The 23453-nt window shown below is 39.7% G+C and overlaps 2 protein-coding genes and 1 long non-coding RNA gene across 4 annotated transcripts; all 3 read left to right on the forward strand.

Moving 5' to 3' along the window:
- The first annotated feature begins 2890 nt into the window (after window positions 1–2890).
- Window positions 2891–13579, forward strand: LOC149105796 (uncharacterized). Of its 2 annotated transcripts, XM_089271277.1 has the most exons (4): window positions 2891–3161; window positions 8203–9118; window positions 10786–11088; window positions 13060–13579. In XM_089271277.1, the coding sequence occupies exons 1-4, from the start codon at window positions 2916–2918 to the stop codon at window positions 13128–13130; spliced, it is 1536 nt and encodes a 511-aa protein (XP_089127403.1). In that variant the 5' UTR covers window positions 2891–2915; the 3' UTR covers window positions 13131–13579. The 2 variants fall into 2 exon arrangements, with proteins under 2 accessions (XP_089127403.1, XP_089127404.1); XM_089271278.1 differs by lacking the exon at window positions 13060–13579 and having other exon boundaries at window positions 10786–11146.
- Window positions 13580–16499: 2920 nt separating this feature from the next.
- On the forward strand, window positions 16500–18448 carry LOC149105797 (uncharacterized). The gene is made up of 2 exons (XR_016201405.1): window positions 16500–17299; window positions 17502–18448. It is a non-coding gene; the product is annotated as an uncharacterized LOC149105797 (long non-coding RNA).
- Window positions 18449–19596: 1148 nt separating this feature from the next.
- On the forward strand, window positions 19597–23023 carry LOC110066316 (uncharacterized). Its single transcript, XM_020773536.2, has 4 exons — window positions 19597–20055; window positions 20273–20401; window positions 21322–21459; window positions 21877–23023. The coding sequence occupies exons 1-4, from the start codon at window positions 19668–19670 to the stop codon at window positions 22200–22202; spliced, it is 981 nt and encodes a 326-aa protein (XP_020629195.2). The 5' UTR covers window positions 19597–19667; the 3' UTR covers window positions 22203–23023.
- The last annotated feature ends 430 nt before the right edge of the window (window positions 23024–23453 follow it).

The raw sequence follows: 23453 nt of genomic DNA on the forward strand, positions 1-23453 counted from the left end.
GCAGAACAATTGATCCTAATGGTCTGAACATCCGCGAAGAAACATATTAATTGTTTCCATTTGTTTTCTTTTATTATGTTCTTTTATCATGTTATTTTATTTTACCGTATGCTTATCTTCAATTTACACTATCTATTACTTTTGCGTATTTCCGGTATTACGTAAATATCGGCTACATAAAAACACGCACCAATGTAAAATCTTCCATTGTACCTGAAGAAGGCTGGTTTGGCCAGCCGAAATATAGTACACCTTCAAAAAATCATTCTACGTTGTGTCGGTTTTTGCTTTGGTATTCTTCATTTTATATGTAAAGCCGATTAGATCACTATTGATCCAACGTATACCAGCAGGATCATCGTTCCGGTTGCTTGCTTAAACATTTTAAAGATAATCTATGTTTTTGGTCACGTTCCTATAGTAAAGAGTCGTTGCTATGGCCGTTGCTACGTGAAAAAACTTATACCACTGTGTACTTTCCTTAAATTTCACACTCATCTGGAAGGAAATTCGGCAAGATCGTTTCAAAATGTTTTTGACAAGTCCTCAAGGGTCTTAAGTCTTGTATTTCCAAGAAATTGAATTTTTCATGTACATCGCTATATTTTAGGGTATCGTACCCCCTTAATGAACTATTGTCTTTCTTCTCTTTATAGAATATTCATACTGTTTTTTTTTTACTTGATAATGACGTCCGAGAACGTCGAAACGTCGTGTATTTTTTAACCGTTTTAAAAATTTCTTAAATGTTTTTAAGAAAATTTTAAAGTTTTTTCGCAGTTTTTTATAACTAAATGTTTTAAAAACTGCGTTTCTTTTTGATATATTTTTGTTTGGCCAAATACCCTAACAGGTATAACAAAAGCTCCCGCTGTGGACCTTTAAGGGTTTAACATTCTTCGAGGCACGAAAACTGTTTTTTTAATCCCTCAAAGGTACGAAGAGCACCCCCGTCCTTTTTACATGGAATTGAAGTCCCCCCCCTCGGGAATCAAACAAAATCAAACACCGTTTGTTGACCAAACATGTTGATGTTATACTGAGTGGCCAAACGCTCGGTATCAAACATTGATCACCGTCCAAACGAATGTTTTACAGTGTTTGATCAACTGTTTGTCGACATTTAATTTTGTTAAACACGACCAAACAAGGTGTCCAAATTAAGGAGGTTGAATTCTCCGGTTTTCTCCTTCATTTCCCCTGTGTATTTCCTTGCATTTCTCTGAGACCCTCTGGTCTTCTATCTAGAGTGACGGTACTTTTAAAACGGAAAAAGTAACAATGGACAAGTTAGCAGTTAACCAGGGAACACAATTTTGAGCTGCAAAAAGTTAAACCCGTTGTTGACTTAAGTTCTGATTTTAAAAGGCAAACTCAAGTCTTAGTTTTTGAGATTCGAAGGGGGTCTTAGGACTAGGAGGAGATCTTAGATCTTAGGTCTTAGTTTTTGACACACCCTTCGAAATTTAGATAGAAGTCCTACACTTCCTTTAGTTTGACAAGAAGATTCAATAACACCTACTAGAGAAAAAATGACCCGACGAGAGATGAACAGCCTACTTATAGCCGTACCCAATGGCCCTTTCACAGGGCTGCCTCGTGTTATTCCAGTGCCGGCGAATGAATGTGGCGGAAATGTTGTTTAACTCTTATAATTATTCCTACGAAATAGGAAAGCCCTCAATATCACAAAGGAGGAGCTGTATTAAGCTCATACCAAAATAGGATGCTGAACTGAATTCAATAAAGAACTGGTGGCCTTCAACGGTTTTGAATTGCGACTACAAGAGAGCGACAAAAGCTATAGCAAGCTGCATAGAAACTTTTCCACCATACTCGTCTCCAACGACCAAACCGGCTTCATTAGTGACAGATTTATCGGAGAAAATCTTTGTTTAATAGATAGTGTTGTCAAATATACAACAGCGAAAAATATACCGGGACTGCTCCTTTTGCTTGATTTTAAAAAAGCGTTCGATACTCTAGAGTCGCGGCTTTTATTCGTAATCCACGCGCTGATGCAGCAGAGGCGAATCCACAAACAACTCGCGATTTGTTTTCCCCCTTTTGACGCTGAACTAAACTTCGTCGCGGCCTCCTGACTTCGTATTTCACAAACTAACGGAGTTTGATCTCGTACTAACTGACCGCGAAAGAACAACGTAACATGACGTGGTTGGAAATGTGGCAAGACAAAATGTTACTTTAAGCGTAATGCTTAAAGAGGAGCTTAAATTTTCACTAAGTTTTCTTATCAAATAGATCAGTTGTCGCAGGTTCAAGCAGATGCGATAATAAATAAGAAATTTAAAGGTAATTTTTTTGGAATCACTTGGCTTTATTCAATGACAAAGTCTTTATTTTAGTGTGTTTTACCTCATTTTATTTTTTTTTTACCATGCAGGTGTGTTTACACGTTAGCACTTTAATTGTAGGGGGTTCGACCGAACCTCCGAAACAGCCCTAGATCCTCCTCAGGAGTGCATACGTGGAGTTAAAATGCACGCATGCTATAAACAGCTTCGAGGAAGGGTCAACTGGTTTCTCTCAAGTTACAGTCCCGTCGTGCCAACGCCAGCCCTCTTAGTGCGGCTTACGCATTATTGTAGGGGAATCCCTGGATTTCTAGAAACCGTGTGTAGTACGTCCGTAAAGGTACAGCATGCATTGTTTTGTCGAGTTTTGCCTTTTCAGTTATCCTTCCAGTCGCTCAATTGCTCATGCGAGGATTGCTACTGTAACGAGTTGTATCTAGAAGCCGGAGGAGAGAAAATACGCGTTGATAGGTTGGCGATGCTATTTATATTGTCCATAATTACTCAACGTCCAGTCATAGTTAATACGATATCAGATTCTTAAGTGATGTAATTGCTATAATGAAACTCGCGTTACGGTCATGCACTCATTAGCAATTGATGATTCATCAAGTTCGGCGCTCAACAATAATCCGTAAAGTTATCGTGCATTTAGTGTCCAAACTTGTATTGTTATCTCACCGTCATTTGGAAACTTTCTTCTCCTCAGTTTCAAGCGACCCTCCCCTTGATTCCTCCAAGAAGACAATGAGTTCAGTCCTCAGCAAGTCACTTTTTTCACGTCATCGCGCCGCCAAGACATTTGAAACTCTAGCGACAAGTTTGATCGTCGTTTTGGGCTTTCTGGTGAGTACAGAAACACAAATTTTTCTTTCTTCGACAGTGGAAAAGAACAACTTTGCAGTGGAATCTTTGTTTTGATATTTCTATCTCATTCTGTTCTTACAACCATGATTTAATTTACTGGGGAGGTGAATTTGCTGATGAGGCAGATTTTTAAAACGCTTGCAACATTACTCTTGAGTTTATGTTCTCTTGCAGTGTTGTGATTTGAAATCTCGACGGAGGAGCCTTTTGTTTACTCTGTAGTTTGAAATAATTATGTTTTGAATCAGGGTACTTTAATGTTATCACGGTTTTTGCCTCGTTTTCTTTATACACGTGTTCGTAACCAAATAACAAACGCTCATGTTACCGAAACACCCTTTTGTGGCGGGCGCATGTAACTAATAACCTCAAATGAGTTTTCTATCTATTTTGCTTGTCACATCTACGCTTGCTGTAACATAATTATGTTCATGAATTTTCTACATGATCTCTCTTTCCTATGTAAAGAGCCCATTTAATTTGGGTAATCGGAATATTTACGCACGTTTACAAACAATTCTGGATCGTTAGTAATTATCTGTTTGGTTAGTCAACTAGCTACGGTTCTCTGTGAAAAGTGTTGATCGTTGAAGCGAAACAAAGCGCTTTAATCCGTCACGATTGTTCATTTATTTCGCTGTTATAACTTTGCAAAATACTTCACGAGCGCAACGGAGGGAACCTCGATGGAAAATGCAACGTAAACTACAGGAAAAACAGTATTTGCTTCCCCGCTTTTATTATTCCTTAATTAGGTACGGTAACTCATAAAACGGTGAAAACTCGTTCTCAGAAAATGTTTTTCCTACATGATCATGATCAGTGTGCAATACAAACAACAACACTGGACCTAATATGCGCATTCTTATGCCTTACGCTATGCAAGACATGCTCACGACTCGAGTGATCATCATCGACCTAAACCATATTTAACTGTTTCCATCTGTTTTCTTTTGTTATGTTCTTTTATCATGTTATTTTATTTTACGGCTATCTTTAAAACGGGGAACGGGGAATCGGGGAACGGGGAATCGGGGAATCGGGGAATCGGGGAATCGGGGAATCGGGGAATCGGGGAATCGGGGAATCGGGGAATCGGGGAATCGGGGAATCGGGGAATCGGGGAATCGGGGAATCGGGGAATCGGGGAATCGGGGAATCGGGGAATCGGGGAATGGGAATGGGGAATGGGGAACGGGGAACGGGGAATCTTTAAAATGGGGAATCTTTAAAAGCGGGAATCTTTAAAATGGGGAATCTTTAAAAGCGGGAATCTTTAAAACGGGGAATCTTTAAAAGCGGGAATCTTTAAAACGGGGAATCTTTAAAAGCGGGAATCTTTAAAACGGGGAATCTTTAAAAGCGGGAATCTTTAAAACGGGGAATCTTTAAAAGCGGGAATCTTTAAAACGGGGAATCTTTAAAAGCGGGAATCTTTAAAATGGGGAATCTTTAAAATGGAGAATCTTTAAAATGGGGAATCTTTAAAAGCGGGAATCTTTAAAAGCGGGAATCTTTAAAAGCGGGAATCTTTAAAATGGGGAATCTTTAAAATGGGGAATCTTTAAAATGGGGAATCTTTAAAATGGGGAATCTTTAAAATGGGGAATCTTTAAAATGGGGAATCTTTAAAAGCGGGAATCTCTAAAATGGGGAATCTTTAAAAGCGAGAATCTCTGGGAATTATTATTCATTGTAATTATATCGCACGCTAAAGCATATATGTTTAGCGGGCTAGTTAAGCGGTTCAAATCTCGATTCTTACTCTTTGAGATCTGCTACACCGACCGAAGAATTGATCCGCCTGAAGAAGTGAACTCCGGACTGTGACGTTTTTAAATCGAGTTTCGCAGCGATAGATATTTGTCCTAGCGTTATCAAGAACTACTGGAAAGACATGCTACTTAACGACAAAAATATGGCACGCACAATGGGTTCTTGGTTGTGTGATAGACTACGCTTGAATTGGCGGCCGAGAGAGCTGTAATGTTTGTTAAAAAGGTGATGTACTTCATGGAAATTGGCTATCTGAACAGTATTAGAAAAAGTACTATTGCAATGTTTATGATTTTCTCACGCTTTTGTGGCAAACTCAGTGACAGATGTTTCTGTTGGTTTCCGGCCAGCATGGCGTCTCCATACAAATCTCTTTAAATGTGGTAAAAAGTTTGTCCGTATATCTTGCATAAGAAAAATGGCTGTGACCTGAATCCAGGCGGGAGTCTTAGCATATTTACTTTCTTTCTTTTCCCAGATTTTTTTAAGACCGCGTGCAAAGAAAAAAGATAACACTATCATGGCCATCTATAATACGTTCCTGCGTAGGTAATTACATTGCATAGATGTCATTTGGTCACGCACTCACAACATAGACGCTTAGTTTGCATGGTGCTAGTTATTTAGTTGAATTACATTTCGTGTTCTGTTCGGTTATCAGCAACGTTCTTGTTCGTTAATTATAATAATTTGTAAATTTCAGTTATGTAAAGGAAAAGCTGAAAACACGAGTTTTCTTCTTGAGGACAATTCAATGCGGACTTGTTTTAATGAAGAATATGTTATTTATGTGTTTCTGGGGACGCGTGAAACTTCCCAGTAACGAGGTGCAGTACAGAATCTGGGAAAAGAAAGAAAGTAAATATGCTAAGACTCCCGCCTGGATTCAGGTCACAGCCATTTTTCTTATGCAAGATATACGGACAAACTTTTTACCACATTTAAAGAGATTTGTATGGAGACGCCATGCTGGCCGGAAACCAACAGAAACATCTGTCACTGAGTTTGCCACAAAAGCGTGAGAAAATCATAAACATTGCAATAGTACTTTTTCTAATACTGTTCAGATAGCCAATTTCCATGAAGTACATCACCTTTTTAACAAACATTACAGCTCTCTCGGCCGCCAATTCAAGCGTAGTCTATCACACAACCAAGAACCCATTGTGCGTGCCATATTTTTGTCGTTAAGTAGCATGTCTTTCCAGTAGTTCTTGATAACGCTAGGACAAATATCTATCGCTGCGAAACTCGATTTAAAAACGTCACAGTCCGGAGTTCACTTCTTCAGGCGGATCAATTCTTCGGTCGGTGTAGCAGATCTCAAAGAGTAAGAATCGAGATTTGAACCGCTTAACTAGCCCGCTAAACATATATGCTTTAGCGTGCGATATAATTACAATGAATAATAATTCCCAGAGATTCTCGCTTTTAAAGATTCCCCATTTTAGAGATTCCCGCTTTTAAAGATTCCCCATTTTAAAGATTCCTCATTTTAAAGATTCCCCATTTTAAAGATTCCCCATTTTAAAGATTCCCCATTTTAAAGATTCCCCATTTTAAAGATTCCCGCTTTTAAAGATTCCCGCTTTTAAAGATTCCCCATTTTAAAGATTCTCCATTTTAAAGATTCCCCATTTTAAAGATTCCTGCTTTTAAAGATTCCCCATTTTAAAGATTCCCGCTTTTAAAGATTCCCCGTTTTAAAGATTCCCGCTTTTAAAGATTCCCCATTTTAAAGATTCCCGCTTTTAAAGATTCCCCATTTTAAAGATTCCCGCTTTTAAAGATTCCCCGTTTTAAAGATTCCCGCTTTTAAAGATTCCCCATTTTAAAGATTCCCCGTTCCCCGTTCCCCATTCCCCATTCCCATTCCCCATTCCCATTCCCCGATTCCCCGATTCCCCGTTCCCCGTTTTAAAGATAGCCTTTATTTTACCGTATGCTTATCTTCAATTTACACTATCAATTACTTTTGCGTATTTCCGGTTATCAAATTAAAAAGAACATGGTGGATGAACTGGAAGGAGAGTGTTCGAGCGTTGTTTAAAAATAACATTGTTGAAGTCAGAAAGTAAAGGCCTCGAATTTTGCCTGAAAGAACAGCAGAAAAAGGCGGTCAGGCAGTTGTACGAAAGGAAAGACTTGGTGTCAGTTTTGCCGACGGGTTTCGGGAAAAGTCTCGTCTTTCAGTTGCTGGAACGAAACAATGAACAAATCCAAGCTGCCTGCGAGCAACATTACTAACCGCCAGATGGTAGAGGTAGAACCGGGCTATGGGTTTGTCCACGTGCAATTTGGCGGCGAAACTGGAATATATGTCGGACATTTAATAGGGCAGGTATTCCATTGTTTACGCCTCAGCGGAGAGTGCTATCGACAATTCCAGTCTTACTCGCTCTTCGTCGTTCATTTTTTTAAGAAAGGTAAATAAAAGCTATCGCACTTTGTCGGTTGTTTTTCACTAGCGATTTCGACACAGTTTGGTGCACTTGTTATTTGTATCGTTAGACGGTAGGGAGACGTTTGGCAGATGTCTCAAAATTAGATATTAATTAGGGGGCAGAATAGCTTTGTTACTGGCCAGGCCGTAGGTTGATGTCTGAGTGTATCACTTGCTTTAAAATTGTTGCAGGTGCTTTATTTTCTCCCTCTCCCGTCGCGCTCCGCGCGCTCTCTCCTCACTTCGCGCGTGCCCGCTCTCCCAAGTCAAAGAATATTTGCATACAGACTTCTAGTTGAGTTTCTAAGGCTTGTCATGACACTAAACCCAATATACGTCTGTTACTGCTGCCCTTTTCCAACATGCCCCTAAACCGACAAAATTTCACAGAAATACCCCGCTCGCCTTTGTCGGAAGAAGTAAACTTTACTTCGATTTGCGGGTATATAAAGTCTGTTCCAGGCACTCAGATATTTGGTTTCGCTGCCCCAAATATCTGAGATCCCTTTGCCTGTCACAGTATGCATAATCAAGTATCGAGTTTGACGAAAGGTCATTACGGAGAAGGGAGTATTATATTTTGAAGTGTTGACATAACAAAGAGTTAAACGGTTGACCCTATGTTCAATAGAATAATCCTACCTGTCAATTAGGATGATCATCACTGTAGCGAGTTAAGCCCTCCCCAAGAAAAACACATGGCACTTTGTCAGACATTTTGCTTTCTATTTTCAATGATCATCTTCCTTCCGTGTAAACTAAAACTGGCCCTTAATATTTTTCTCCCTCTTCCTCGAACAGGTTTATGGAGTTAAAGCAGACTTCCCGTGTAAGACACAGCAAATTCACTGGATTGGATCACCGGGAAGGAGATACAAATGCCTGGAGTGTCCCGATTGTCCCGCGGGCCTGCAACCTTCTGTCCCGTGCGGCAGCTCAGTCGCTTTCGGGACGTCCATCCATTGCGTTCCTTGTCAACTTGATAAGACGTATTCGAACAAATATGGAAAGGTGCAATGCGAAGCCTGTACTGTATGTTCTAAAGGAAAAGCGATTAAAAAAAACTGCACCTTATTCTCTAACGCCGAGTGTGATGATAAATGTGCTAGTGGCTTTTACCCCGAGCCATTTATCTTCGACTGTTTTCCTTGTGCGAAATGCTGTGGAGATGGAAAGGACGAAACGGCGCTGGAATGTGCGAATTATGAGAACAAGTGTAAAGTCCGCTCAACTCCATGCACAAATGTCCCGGCCACAAAGGCTGCTGACATCACGACGCACATCTTAAAAAGACTATCACCTACGAAGCCTTCAAAGACCTCCACTGCGACGCAAGCAAAGAGACATTCACAAACGACAACTCAAAGGACCTCCTCCGCCATGCACAGAACTCGACCAGTGAGGCTGGAAAATGAATCAACAGCGCGGTTGAGAACGCTACCGTCGACATCCTCAGTGTCGTCCACTTTGTCAGCGAACAACCGCAAAGCGGTCCAAGGCAGGGCGATAGTGTCTAGGGAAAAGAACGGAGAAAGCAATCCCTTCGTCATCTTAACGGTAGTGTTGGCATCATTGACAATGCTGGCAATCCTGGGTCTTGTTGCTTTCATAGTGTGCGAACGGCGAGGCAATCTTCGTGGGAATGATGTCGCTACAGTTGAACGGCCAACACAGCGTGACCTGGCTGCATCTTCCTTGCAAGTGCAAATGAATCCAAGTAAGTCGCTATTATAGGTGTAAGAGAACTAAATAAGAGAAATGGTCAAAACTGTTTTCCATGGACGGGACCCACCAGTACTGTAAACAAAAGGCTTTTAGCAGCCAATGTCCGTGTGTCCTGTCGTTTTCCTACCGAAAACCGTAATATAAAAGAACTGAAGGTCATCTCAAAGGCGGTGTTTTGAGTAACCCCTCTGCCACTTAACAAGGTGGGTCCTCTTCGAGTAGACTGTTATGTGAGCATTTTACCTTTAAGTCCTTTCCCGTAATTGGTTAACCTGTCGTCGCTCCATCCCTCCATCACTCCTTCGCTTCCTGTTAATCATTTTGTACATCCGCGGACCAGTTCATAACGCTTGGCATACATTCCGCATATGCAATAAACCAAAAGTCCAACCATGAAACTGAACGATCAAAATTACTTTCATGAGTGACGGCCTATAAATGGAAAAGCAAATTTCATCAAGATACTTCAAAAGACTAATCAATCAATCTTTATTTGTACTCATTCTTGCTAAAGAAAAAAAAATTACAATTTCAATGAAAATATTAAAAGTAAAAATTTGAGTACTAGCTGCCTGGAATAACCATAGGGGCTAGCGGAGCCAGGCAGCCAGTTAACATCAGCATTAAATAGAAATAAAATACAGGTCGGCAAGAAAACTTGAGCACAAATGCACACACAAGAAGAAAAGAAAGAAGAGAAAAAACGCTATTTCTATGCTTGGAAATGAAATGAAATGAAATGAATAATGAAAGATACACAAAAATGGAGAAACTTACTTTTGATAATTTTTTCTGCGATAAACCAAGAGAAAATGAAGGCAACCCTCGTTTTCTCTTGGGTAAACCGAACAGATAGGTGAGGGCTATTGGTTTTGAAGAGGGCTGTTACACTTAAATTTGACCTCACAATGACTTAATGATGTGTAAAATGTAACGTAAGTGTCACGCTTCTTTTTTGAGCTTTCAGTAATGTTTCCGAACGCAGGAATCAAAAACGAATGCCCGCATTATTTTGTTATTATTTATTTTCCGAGTTCAGTGGCTCATAGCCACTTTGATTAGATTTCGAAATGTGCGTGAACCGGTCTTTACTGAGAAATTCAACTCAAATTTTCCATACACTTTATTCCAGCTGAAAGATACTGTATACCGGATTTAAAATATCCAGGTACACCGACCCGATGCAAAAAACTCTGGCCTACCCTGCTTACACTGAAAAGGTTTAAGATGAAATCCGATAGGAAATCGAGCAATTTCAACTTTCAGTGGACAAAAACCTTGTACCAGAAAAATTCTAAGTATATTTTCTAAAAGCTAAAGATATAAATATTTGCCTGAAATAACACCAAAAACAATTTCCCATGGGAATTCGAGGAAATAAATTTCGAAGTTCAGAGAAATTGTGCAAACACAGGTAAAACTTCATCATCAGTTTCATTTCACCAGTATTTTCAGCTGTTTCACATGAACTTCAACACTTGTTTTCGACATTTGGTTTTGAAAGAAATGATTTCTTTTAAGAAGAAAGTTAAAACAGTCGCATAGAAATTTGCAATACAAGTTAAATAATGTTGGTACATGGTTTTTGTCCACTAGTTACTCGAACTTCTGGTGGATTCCCTCTTAATTTCTTACTCACTGAAATGCTCTTTTCTTCAGCTTATACGAGCCTTGAGCAGCTGGAGAGCGAAAACCAGGGACTTTTTGATTGGATGTGCTTAAGGCTTGACAATGGAAGATGGTGGTTCAGACGTGACTACGAGCGCTTAGCAGCTAAGTACAAGGAGATTTCACTTGAAGAACGTAACGCCTTACATGATGAGCTGCAAAGCAAAGGAAGTCCTTCCAAAAGTTTGATGAACTTGCTCCGGGCAAGATACCCAAACCTTCCTTTAAGTCAGTTTGTTGAGACACTGAAAGAGATAAGACGGAATGACATCGCACAGAAACTACTGCCTTTATGTAAGTCACAATGACACCCGAGTAACTTTAACAAATCGAAATATGGTTTAGCGTGGTCTGTACTCTTATTAACAACGAGTACGCGTCATCACAGTGGTCAAAATGTTGCGGACTCACTCGGCTGCGCCTTGTGAGTCCATAACGTTTTGACCACTGTGATGACGCGTATCGTTGTCGATAAGAGTACAGACCACGGTAAACCACATTCGATTTGTTTTTTTACCACAATATCAAGGTCAAAGAAAACGTTTTTTTCAGAGCGCGAGCTGAAAAAGGCATTGTGCGACACATTGACGCGAGCAGCGTGGTATGGACTCTCATCTATAAGCAGTAATTGTGGTAAAATACTTGCTTCGTAGACCGTGAGCTACATGCGGGTTAGATGAAAAATTAGAATGTGAAAGGCAGACAGAAATCGGCTGAAGCTTCTCTTTCTATCCCCATTTGCTGTCGGCTAAGTCATAAGAACAGTTTTCAAGAAACACAACTTGGCACTAAACACCATTGTCACAAATGAGTTCTTACACAGTGTCCAGAAATCATTAAAACAACACCGCAAGCTGTGATCAGGATTCCCAGAAAACTAATTAAAAACTATGAAAGAGGGCCAAGGGTGCGTTTCCTGAAGATAGAAGGTCTAACCGTCTATGCTTTACAATTGACGTAATCCAGAAAGCATCGTGTGTGTACGACTAAAGCAAGTTATAAACAAGAAATTTAACACCTCGCTCGTTTGAGTTTGAGCTAAAAAATGCATGCGGTCAAAGCGCACAACTTATTACTGCAAGAATTTGATCACTGTTCTTTCGTTTATATATTAAGGTAAGAGAAAACGAATAGGCTTGTTCTATTAGTAATCAAACTGTGGATAATGACTCCACTTTTTACCCATTCAGTAGGAAACCGGTTAAGTATAAGGAGATTACCGTTCATCGCTGGTTTAATTTCCTTTTTGTTTTTAATTTGCACTCAAAAGTGCTCCAGAAACAACTGGACGTCGACTAAAATTTGGAAAGCTTACGTTTATTGAAGGGGTGTTAGCTCAGTGTCGTTCAAGTGAATTTGTCCCGGTACTTGAACGATTGAATTACTCCTCTTACTTTTGATGAGATGGGGTCTATTGAACCCAAAGAATCACCACTTTAATTTTTAATTGAAACTCGCCTATACGAAAATAGACAAGCAGAGTGGAAAATATTAACGAATTTTTTAACAAAGCAAGGGAAAGACGGGAAGCGGTGACAATCAATCAGTCTGTAAGTCCTTCCTTCCGTCTGTCCCTCCGTCCGTTAGACAGCCATGTAGTCAGTCAGTCTGTCAAAAAATAATTGATTAGAAATTTGTCTATTTACGTGATTCTTGGGAAAGACGCTGTACATATATCATTGTCATCAGGTTGAATTTGATTTAATATGAAATTTATTTAAAAGGGACATAATCCTTCGTATAAAAATATTTCAGTGTGGTGCTTAGCTTCCGAAGGAAATTGTCATTATTCTCACACGTGGGACAGCGTTATGAAAATGTTGAGTGATTTTCGTTTGACCTTGGAAAACGGCCTCCAGAAGTGTTGGCAATTAGTTTTAACCGCCACTAGCTTTAAAACTCAGAACGGTTTACAGCCATAGAACTCCCTCATATGGAACAGAGATTGTTTCATTGTCCAACCGTATTGCTTAAGACAGTGACGTCGCTTGATTTCTAGAGAGTTGTCGCGAACCTGATGGAACGCGTAGCGTGTTCTCTAAACTTACCAAAAGAAGGTGAGCGGTTTGTGTCTGTTCGCTAAAGCGATCAAACTAATGCTATTTTCCAGTACGTTTTTGTTACGGTTCTGTTGGGGTAGTAATCATTTCAAGGTCAAAACAAAAAAAAAAAACAAAAAAACAAAAAAAAAAGAAGAAGAAAAGAAAAAAATCGCTCAACTGCAACGAAGCATATGTTTTTAGTTTTCTTATTCGTACATTTCAGTGAAGAGTGTAAAGCCGAGCTCAGGAGAATATATGGAGGTTGGCTGGAATCCAACCTTGTCCTTGGATTAAAAAAAAAGAGGATATTTTGACAATTGCAAAGAAATATATATTGTAGCCGTTGCCAAAAACTAGGATAAAATTGCGTGTTGTTTTTAGGAAAGAAAAGTGGTCAAACAGTTTGAATTTCTGTTAACTTTCTTGTGTGTGGGGAAAGATATACCTTTTTTCACAGTAACTTTTACATATTGATATAAGTCTCATGCAACTGTACTGAGTTTGTTTCGCTAGCTTTGCTGAAAGACTGATTTAAATAAAGAAATAAAAATAACTTGATGTGTACAAAAGTTTGCTCTAGTGTATTGATTACTATAGCAACAAGGATGTACTATTACTATTGCTCAGATATGAGATATAAGTGAAAGTATTGCCTGATGTTAAAGTACTAAGAAGAGGTAGAATAATCAATGTACACTGTAAGATAATTGATCAGTGAATAAAGCACATTACTTAGAAGGCAATGGAAGAGTGAGTGTCTCCCTAACTTAGCAGATAACTACACTATTTTTGCGTCAAGTTTTCAAAAGCAGACAGGAGGTTGCAGTTAAAAATGTTAAATGCTATTAATAGCGCTTGGATGGGATAATTTTGAGTTGTTAAATACGTTTCGACTTTCAAAGGTACATGTAACGCTAATGAAATTGAAAATTCTTCGATATTAATTGTGTTGAGATGGGTGTAGAATCCATTGAGATGGACTAATAAGACGGTAAGCTCTAAAATGATACCAAGTTGGTGTTAATTGAAAAGTCACGTGACGAGTTATTCACTTCCGGAAAAGCCAGTACAAGTGTGTAGGTTATGCATCAGTCAATTCCAGCAGTGCCCATCCCCCCCGCGGGCAACCGCGGGGCATTTGCTCACGTTGTCAGTCCCGGGGGTGGGGCATCCGCAATTTTATCGCGGCCCGGGGGCTGGGCATTTGCGTACCTCGGGGCGATCCCCGGGCATTCGACACACGTGTTTTGGAAAGTGCCATGGATGAGTTCATCGGGAAAGACGAGGCGTTTGTCGAACAATGTTTTCTCAATTTTAGATATTTCTTCATTAGTTGTAAGCACATAAATATAAGCGACAAGGTGAACTATATTTTGTTTATCACAAAGCAATCACTGACATGAACACGACTATTTCGCATTTCGCATTCAAAACTAGCCTAGCATTTTTTAAATTCATGAAAGTGGAGTTAAAATACTTAAGGTTTGCGAAATCAAATGATGCGATCTTCAAGACAGATCCCGCGAGCTTAAAATGCAATGCATCATCATTTAAAATGTCTTGATTCTTCACAGAAAAAGTAGCCTGCGAATACAGGCGCCTATGATCGCTCGCGGCTGGGGACACGTCCGCCGCAATCCCAGCTATCCTTTAGCAAACTGATAAAAACAAATATAAAGAAATAAATATAATCAGAATCAACTAACACGTACTGTTGTCCTTGAAGTCTTACCGTTACAATAAAATACTGAACAGTTGACCGTTTTATTCACTGATTATTTAAAAAACTGCGGAGGTGTTGGAATGCGACGATCCCGGGGGCGGGGCATTTGCCCTCTTTCTTCGTCCCCACCCCAAGGCATTTAGACAGCTTATGTGTCCCCATCCCGGGGAATTTGCCAATTTTTTTAAAAAAATGCTAATGCCCGGGGGTTAGCCCGGGGGGGGGGGGGATGGGCACTGCTGGAATTGACTGGTGCATTATTAAAGCACGATGTTCGGGTGAAATTTTTCGATATTAATTGTGTTGAGATGGGTGCAGAAGCCGTTGAGATGGACCAATCAGACGGTAAGCTTTGAAATGATACCAAGTTGGTGTCAATTGAAAAGTCACGTGACGAGTTATTCACTTCTGAACGAAAGATATTTACAGCATCTTTTTACAAATTTACGTGAGTGTTTGGTGCAAATGAATAGCTTTCAATGCAGCCAGAAAATGTTTTTGAACCATTGGTAAGGATACTTAGCTGATTTTATACAGTAATTTCGACGACTGAATTTTAATTCGAATTGGCAGGCAGTTTCAGCCGGTCGAATTGGCAGTGAATTGGCAGACAACTTTAGCTTGGTTTAGAGTTCGATTATATTAAAGCAGTAGCAAAAGAAGACGTTTAAGATTTCTCTTGATGCTTGAAGTCATGAGTATCTATTACGAAAGTGGACATTTGCTTTTGCACGAAATTGAACTTGTTGCGCAACTGCTGCGAAACAAAACCTTAGTGGTATTAGTGAGGCTTCGGTAGGTTTGAAAAGCCTGCTGCATGAGTCACGTGCACTCACTCGCACCACGTGCTGTCCTCCTGTTTTTCTCATGACGGCAGTAACCTAAAGATAGTTATTTATTATCAGGCTTCCACTTGCGTGACAAGATAACGTTATTTGGTCGTTCTATGGTTGCTTTTACGATCCTCCTCTAATACAAGAAGATCTGTTAGATCTTATAACCGCGCTTTTAAAATTTAACTGTTCGCTTAGCACTACCGTCGGAACGCAGTGCACATTCCAAAGCAGTCATTGATGATTCTTTTCTTACTGTAGACATCACATCACTTGATCAACACAAACTGTATTATTGCACCATCAGTGGTAGCCGTTGACAAATCTCCGATGACTTAATGGTCTTAATCTACAACTTTCTTCGGGATATGTATGGGCATGAACGATATCAACGACACAATAATAACACTATTAACAACAGCTTTCTTTCTTAAGAGCAGCTTCGCCTAAATATCAACTAGACTTGGAAATAGCGAAAAAATCGAATTTCTTCAAACTCGCCCAGAATGAAGCCCTACGGGCACTAGTTACAAAAATATCGTTTTAAGTTCGATAAATCAAAAATTTTTTTTTTCCGCAATTTTTCGTTTCGATGCCCCAAATCGGCCAAAATCCATTGAAAATGAGCGGCATATTCAGAGGCTCGTAAACTCAAAAGCAAAAATCTTCATTACAAACTGATTGCACGTCGTATTTGTACTTCCTTTCTTGTCTATTTAGAGCTAAATAGATCGTGATTTGATTAGAACTTAAATATTTGACGAATTTTTTAAGTCAACGACCCAAGACAGCTTTACAAGAGGTCTACATTTAGCCTATTTTCAAATGCTAAAAAGGCGTTCTGGTACACGGCTTTTCCCGAAATGACTAGTTTGGTCTGAAAGAGCATTGTTTCTTCTTCAAATTACTGAAATAAAATTTTTGGGTAAATAAAACCGTGAGCGCTGAGATAGCGAACTAAATGCAGCACTTCGTCCTGAAAACGTGACCTTTGACCCAAGCGTAACGAAACCAATTACTCCAAGAAAACCCGGAAGAAAAGCAAACGTTCCGTTATTTTGAAACAATTTTTAGTGATATCTCTCCGAAACCATGATTGCAAGAAACTATTTCCAGATATGAAATCTTGCAGGGTCAAAGACGGAGCTAAAGGGCGCATTTTGACACAATAACTTTGTTTGCCGAGAATTGAATTGCAGTCAATTCCAGTGAAATTTGCAAACTTGACGTATGTTAGCCGATACTTACCTGAATATTTATATTAATAGAAGAGTCGTCTTCTTGGATTAACCTTCAAAAGAGGCTGGACCCAGATTTGGAAACCTCTAAAAGAAGAAATGTTTAATATTCCGTGACCTACCCGATGCTATAGATTCCATGCACATGCCAACCGCATGTTTGTCGTAAAACCAACTGAACTCCACTGACAGTTTCCATGGGCAACCCCAAAATAAACAATCCCCAAAAATGTAAAGTGAAATTGGCTGTCTTCCTGAACAGTTAGAAGCTAGAGTCAAGTTCTATTGCCCTTAAAAAGTGCTTGATTTTATTTGTTTGCGTCGACTTTGTTCACTACTCTCACGTTCGAAAGCCGCGAATCGGTCACGCCAAAACAGTGGAGACCGTGCAGACTGCAGACACTTGTTTGGGCTTTTCATTGTGACTCCTTCTTTTGGGTCTAGTTACAAAATAGTGTTAAATATATCTGAAAGTCTGTCATTTATCCACAGGCTGCGCAAGCGCAGTATTTGACTTTTGATTCAATAGACAAACGCGTACAAGACTTTGTATGGGAAACTTACTCAGTCTGCACGGTCTGCAGTGTTTTGGCGTGACCGATACTACGCAGTATTCGAACGTGACAGTAACGACTGAGTGAACAAAGTAGAATCAAGCTTTTTTAAAAGGTAATGGAACTTGACTCTAGCTTCTAACTAGTCATGAAGACAGCCAATTTCACTTTACATTTTTGGGGATTGTTTATTTTGGGGTTGCCCATGGAAACTGTCAGTGGAGTTCAGTTGGTTTTACGACAAACATGCGGTTGGCATGTGCATGGAATCTATAGCATCGGGTAGGTCACGGAATATTAAACATTTCTTCTTTTAGAGGTTTCCAAATCTGGGTCCAGCCTCTTTTGAAGGTTAATCCAAGAAGACGACTCTTCTATTAATATAAATATTCAGGTAAGTATCGGCTAACATACGTCAAGTTTGCAAATTTCACTGGAATTGACTGCAATTCAATTCTCGGCAAACAAAGTTATTGTGTCAAAATGCGCCCTTTAGCTCCGTCTTTGACCCTGCAAGATTTCATATCTGGAAATAGTTTCTTGCAATCATGGTTTCGGAGAGATATCACTAAAAATTGTTTCAAAATAACGGAACGTTTGCTTTTCTTCCGGGTTTTCTTGGAGTAATTGGTTTCGTTACGCTTGGGTCAAAGGTCACGTTTTCAGGACGAAGTGCTGCATTTAGTTCGCTATCTCAGCGCTCACGGTTTTATTTACCCAAAAATTTTATTTCAGTAATTTGAAGAAGAAACAATGCTCTTTCAGACCAAACTAGTCATTTCGGGAAAAGCCGTGTACCAGAACGCCTTTTTAGCATTTGAAAATAGGCTAAATGTAGACCTCTTGTAAAGCTGTCTTGGGTCGTTGACTTAAAAAATTCGTCAAATATTTAAGTTCTAATCAAATCACGATCTATTTAGCTCTAAATAGACAAGAAAGGAAGTACAAATACGACGTGCAATCAGTTTGTAATGAAGATTTTTGCTTTTGAGTTTACGAGCCTCTGAATATGCCGCTCATTTTCAATGGATTTTGGCCGATTTGGGGCATCGAAACGAAAAAATTGCGGAAAAAAAAAATTTTTGATTTATCGAACTTAAAACGATATTTTTGTAACTAGTGCCCGTAGGGCTTCATTCTGGGCGAGTTCGAAGAAATTCGATTTTTTCGCTATTTCCAAGTCTAGTTGATATTTAGGCGAAGCTGCTCTTAAAAGTCATGATTAAATTTAATTGGTGTTTTCCACGAGTAAAGGGCTAGCAAAGTAGTCACACAAGTCATAAAAAAACCCTATCCCGACCGATGTATCGATTTTGGTCACTCCAGTGACCACAGATTGAAAACGTGACAGAAAATTGGCGTTACTTTTGATTCTCACCAAATTTGTCGTATCCCCCCCCCCCCCCCCCCGCTCGGGAGAATTTTGTTAAGTTAGCTAATTTAGTATGCAAGCCACCGTAATGGCGGTCGCCGCCGGCGAAATGTTTATTTGCTCAAAATTGGGGCAAAATCTTTCGGAGATGGAAATCAGGACATTTGTAAGGATACAGAAAGTAATTTGGGACCGGTTGCTGGCTTCTAAGGCTGAATTTATCCAGAAGTAAGCTGTATTTTCGTTTTCGTGTCGAAAGCCACGCGATGAAATATTATCGGCTTGTTCTGCTGTCTTGTTCTGTTTTTTCTCTTTGTCGTTTTTGTAGCCCGCCGAGGCCAGTCTTTCGTCTAAATCAGTTGAAAAAGGTTCGAAAAAGATGTTCCCATTCAAGTTTAAGCTCTCAGGCGATAATTGTGGAGTTTTTTGGCCGAAACGTCGGCTTTGTTATGTTGGTGTTTTTCGGTTGCTATGGGCGACCGTTGCTTCCTTTGTTAGGACAAGTCTGGAGAGTGAGGTCACAAAAAAATTCTAATTAATTCTGGTTTTGTTCGATTTCGCTGAAATTTTAACACGATAAAGCTGGATTGTTAAGGAATAGATTTACCGCCTGCCGATGTGTGGTAGCTATTAACGCTGAAGTGTTATATCGCTTCGAAGTCAGGGTTTTGAAGAGATTTTTTTGCAAGATGTGGGTTCGGCGTGATTTTGTAATCTGAGGTTTCGGTTGACCCCGAAGGAAAAAATATCCGGAAAAGGTCATTTCATCGACGATTCAAACAAATATAAATATGTATATGTTCCGAGCTAAATTTCTGGTGAAAAAATATAATTTTTGACGAGCGCTGGGTTTTTAATTTATTCCCGCGAAAGATGAGATTTATTGTTTCAACAGCTTTTGGCGAGTAAACATCACAGGTTGCGTGACTCAAAATTTGGCCGAGTGGAAGCTTGGGTCTGCTCACACCGAAGTCGAAAAAAAAAAAAACCACGGGTAAACCATGAACCGCGCTCGGCCCATGGCCGCGCGGTTAATAAAGCCGCAGGCATTGTATTACGGGAGAACGTCATCCTCATTAATCAGCACAAAGCAAAGAAGAATCGTAAACTAATGGTGTGTATTTCAGACTACAGAAAATTTACATTTTTTCTGTGCGAACAACTTTCCCAAAACAATTTGGACTCCATGAAGTTTTTGTTGCGAGACCTGTTGACAACGAGAGAAATTGAAGGCGTCGCGAAACCTGAAGATTTATTTGTTTTACTTGAACAGCGAAATGAACTTGGTAATGACAACTTCCGTTTACTGGAGGATCTACTTACACAGATCAAGCGACAGGATCTGGTAAGAAAATTGAATGGATTTGAAAGAGAGCAGCTTGCTAAACGTCTCGGAAATTATGACACTGCGACAGAAGATTTTAGAGCTTTGAACAATACGGCGCAAAGGAAGCGTGATTGTCCTACCGGTGGCATGGAAAAAGAAGTTATTAGGGCGGGTGAGTAATCAAGGATTTTTTGTTATTGTACAGTAAGCGAAAGCTAATAATGCTCTCGTAAAGTTGTGTTTCTACAGTGCCATGCCTTAGTAACAATCCGCAACGAATGAGTTCTTGCCTGCTTTCTTATAAGAATCATGTGATTATCACCTGTACTGGACCATCATACTGCACTATACTTCACGATGACATAATTATTTCCAAACTTTACCGTCAGACCTCACACGCGCCTTTCCATGGAACCTGGATTCTAGAGCTCCAAACATTCGGAAGCATGTGCAGGATTGCAATACAGATGGCGGGGAAAAAGAAAAAGCGACTGAAGCGCTTGATGAGGATAATTCCGGTGAGTGATTATTATTTATTTCGGGGCGGGCGGGCGGGCGGGCGGGCGGGCGGGCGGGCGGCTACTCCCAGAAAAATTGGGTCGGGGTGTACAACCTGCTTCCTGAAACCCTTACTCTACTTCAGACCAAACTCTGTGATTTTCCCTACCCTATTTCAGACCAGACCAAAAATTTGCTACCCTATGTCAGCGTGACAGTGGCGCGTGACAAACTGTTATACGGTTGGCGTAATGATTTGAGAAGGGCTTTTGTTGATGGTCTTATCGCCTAATGATGAAGAAGTAGCTAAACGAAGAAGCAATTGTTATTGACCTTCAGTATGGACCAGTATTTCGCGACGAATTCGAAAGCGGCCTTATTGTCTTATTGTCTCTGCCCTGACCTGTGTCCCCTAGGTGAAGGGAATTTCCCTGGTACATTGTACATTGTAATCAGAATTTATATCTTTAGTTGCCGCTTTGTTGAAAAGATTCAAATTAGAGGAGAGGTCAAAAGAGACGTTCTCAAATAAATTCGTTTGTTATGAGATGTAGATAGGAGTCATTCAGTTTTGAGTAAACATTTTTTTTTGGAGAAGGGTTTTTTGTTTGTTTAGAGTGAGAGATGATTCGCGACTCTCAAGATTAAAACTTTTCAGAAGCCGATCAGCTTCTGGTATTTTAAAATTCCCTCACGAAAACATCTAATCCCAGCGTGACCGATCAATGAAAACCGATAATTGATATAATCGATATCAATCAATATTATCGATAACAATTAATCGATAAATATCGGAAGTTCGGGGAGTAGCGGCACCACGATGGAGAAAAGCGGTACTTCTAGACTTAATCATGCTGTTATCATACATAAGTCGATCAGTAGAACACACGTTATTATAATCATGCAGGGCTTGAACAATAGTACTTGATTTTCCCGTTAGAACTGGAGAGTAAATGTGCCGATCGATGGAAGCTGGATTCTAGAACTTTAAACAGCCAGGAGCAAGAAGAAAACGTGATTGAAAGCTCAATGAGCAGTGAGCTCAGTGAACTTAGTGTGCGAAGTGACGATGATGCTGGTGAGTAATTATTTATTTACGGTCTTGTGATAAAAACAAAATCCATTGCTCCGAGAGAGGCGGCTAAACCGATCAAACATGTTCTTTCAACACGATGAACCAGGATGGAAATGTTGGATCGTTTAGCTGGGGCTTTAGTTCAGTGACTCCCAGCAACATCCAATAAAACCCGGTGAAACTGTTTGTGTGTCTGCTTAGGTGATGGAAATATGGTATTATAATGACTATAATATTAAAGTGTTATAGACCCAGTACTGTTCGATGATGATGATAATGACAATGATAATGATAATGATGAAGATGATGATGATATAAAGATAATATTAATGAGGTAAATTATGCTTTTTAAAATTAAAGCTCAACCCATGAAGGGAAATTTAAAAGAAGAACTCAGTTATTAAAATATTGACCATTTAGGTGACATGAGCCTTGATCAGCTGGAGCACAAACACCAGGAAGTGTTTGATTGGGTGTGTCTCAAGCTTGACAATGGAAGACGGTGGTTCAGGCGAGACTACGAACGGCTTGCTTGCAAATACAAGAAGATTACACCGGAACAACGCGTGGCCTTACATGATGAGCTCCAAAACGAAGGAAGTCCTTCCAAACTGTTAATGAACCTGCTCCAGACAAAATACCGATTCCTTCCCCTGAGTCAATTTGTTAAGACATTGAAAGAAATTGGACGGAAAGACATCGCTCAGAAACTAACGCCATATGTAACGCACAACACCAATAACTAACTTGTTCATTAAACCGTAAGCTCCATGTTTCGAAGACAAAAGAGTAAATGAGTCTATTAACAACGGCAAATGGCAGTATATGCAGCATAATCCAGCAAAGCCACCTGAAGCATCTCAAACGCGTAAGGGATTCAATTAAGGAGGCTCGAAAGGTTGTTTTGACCGCGCGAAGAACGGTTCCCAATGTACACGCAAGCAAATTACCCGCGAGAAAATCGCGCAATATCGCGCGCGATAGCATGCGTGTGCGAGTTCTAAACAAACATGGCCGCCTCGAGCAACTTAAAAATGCCGGGTCCCTTTTCTGTTTTCGATGAAAGTGTTGTTTATAGAAGAAAAAATGGGAAATTTCCATCTCAGAAACAGTCAGAAAAGAGCTCAAGTGGCACAAAGCTGGCCGAAAAGAAACAAGGCGTATGTATAATACATACATGAATATTTTCATCAGCTCAAGTTAACAATTCAAGTTACTGACGGGAATAAGCTGGGTTTATGTATTGTAAGTAAGAAGCTATAGTAATCTATTTGTTGTGCAAGATTTGTAAGTAGCGCAAGTAATCCAAGTAAATTGTAAATAATGTAAGCGTCCGTATTAAACGGTAAATAGTTAAGTAATCGTATTAGATTGTAAATATTGTAAGTAATCGTATTAAATTGTAATGTAAGTATTAGTATTGTAAGTGGCACAAGTAATTGTATTGTACACAAGTTTTCTGAATAATATAAGTAACTCTATTAGTTTTGTAATTAGTATAAGAAACAGTTTTAGTTTCTTCATCAAAATTAAAAAAAACAGTCGCACTTCACGAGGGAAAAAAGAAGCGGGGTCATGTAGCAGGTCTTGCAAGGTCTCCCGTGAATGGTTTGATACCCTTTGAGAGGACAAAAAAATAACAACAGAAACAATGCTCTTGGCCCTAAAACAATAACGACTGCTAACAAACAAAACAATTACAAGCTTAAGAGAACTGCTACACTTCTGGAAAAAAAAAACAATTTTACGTCTCAGAGGGAAAAAGTGGGCTACCGTATTTACTTGTCTCTAAAATGCCCTTTACTACCTTCTATTAACAGTTGACCTTTTTCTAAACCTAAATGAACAAAACTCAGTTATTCCAGTATTGCCGTTTCTATGCATGTTTTACCGATTCAGTGGCGGATCTAGGGGAGAGGTCCGGGGATCCCGCCCCCCTTATTTTGGATTTAAAAAAAAGAAAGAAATCCCAGAAGAAAGAAAAGCCGACAGGGCAA

Source organism: Orbicella faveolata, unplaced genomic scaffold, assembly GCF_042242905.1.
Source record: "Orbicella faveolata isolate gen_17 unplaced genomic scaffold, um_ofav_v1 contig_34, whole genome shotgun sequence".
Taxonomy (NCBI): domain Eukaryota; kingdom Metazoa; phylum Cnidaria; class Anthozoa; order Scleractinia; family Merulinidae; genus Orbicella; species Orbicella faveolata.

Excerpts from the sequence above, each read along its gene's own strand:
- LOC110066316 (XM_020773536.2), top strand. The coding sequence starts at position 19,668 with ATGGTGTGTATTTCAGACTACAGAAAATTTACATTTTTTCTGTGCGAA. Across the intron at positions 20,056-20,272 it reads AAAAGAAGTTATTAGGGCGG|ACCTCACACGCGCCTTTCCA; the intron begins GTGAGTAATCAA and ends CTTTACCGTCAG. Across the intron at positions 21,460-21,876 it reads GCGAAGTGACGATGATGCTG|GTGACATGAGCCTTGATCAG; the intron begins GTGAGTAATTAT and ends TTGACCATTTAG.
- LOC149105796 (XM_089271277.1), top strand. The coding sequence starts at position 2,916 with ATGATTCATCAAGTTCGGCGCTCAACAATAATCCGTAAAGTTATCGTG. Across the intron at positions 9,119-10,785 it reads GCAAGTGCAAATGAATCCAA|CTTATACGAGCCTTGAGCAG; the intron begins GTAAGTCGCTAT and ends TCTTTTCTTCAG. Across the intron at positions 11,089-13,059 it reads ACAGAAACTACTGCCTTTAT|TGAAGAGTGTAAAGCCGAGC; the intron begins GTAAGTCACAAT and ends CGTACATTTCAG.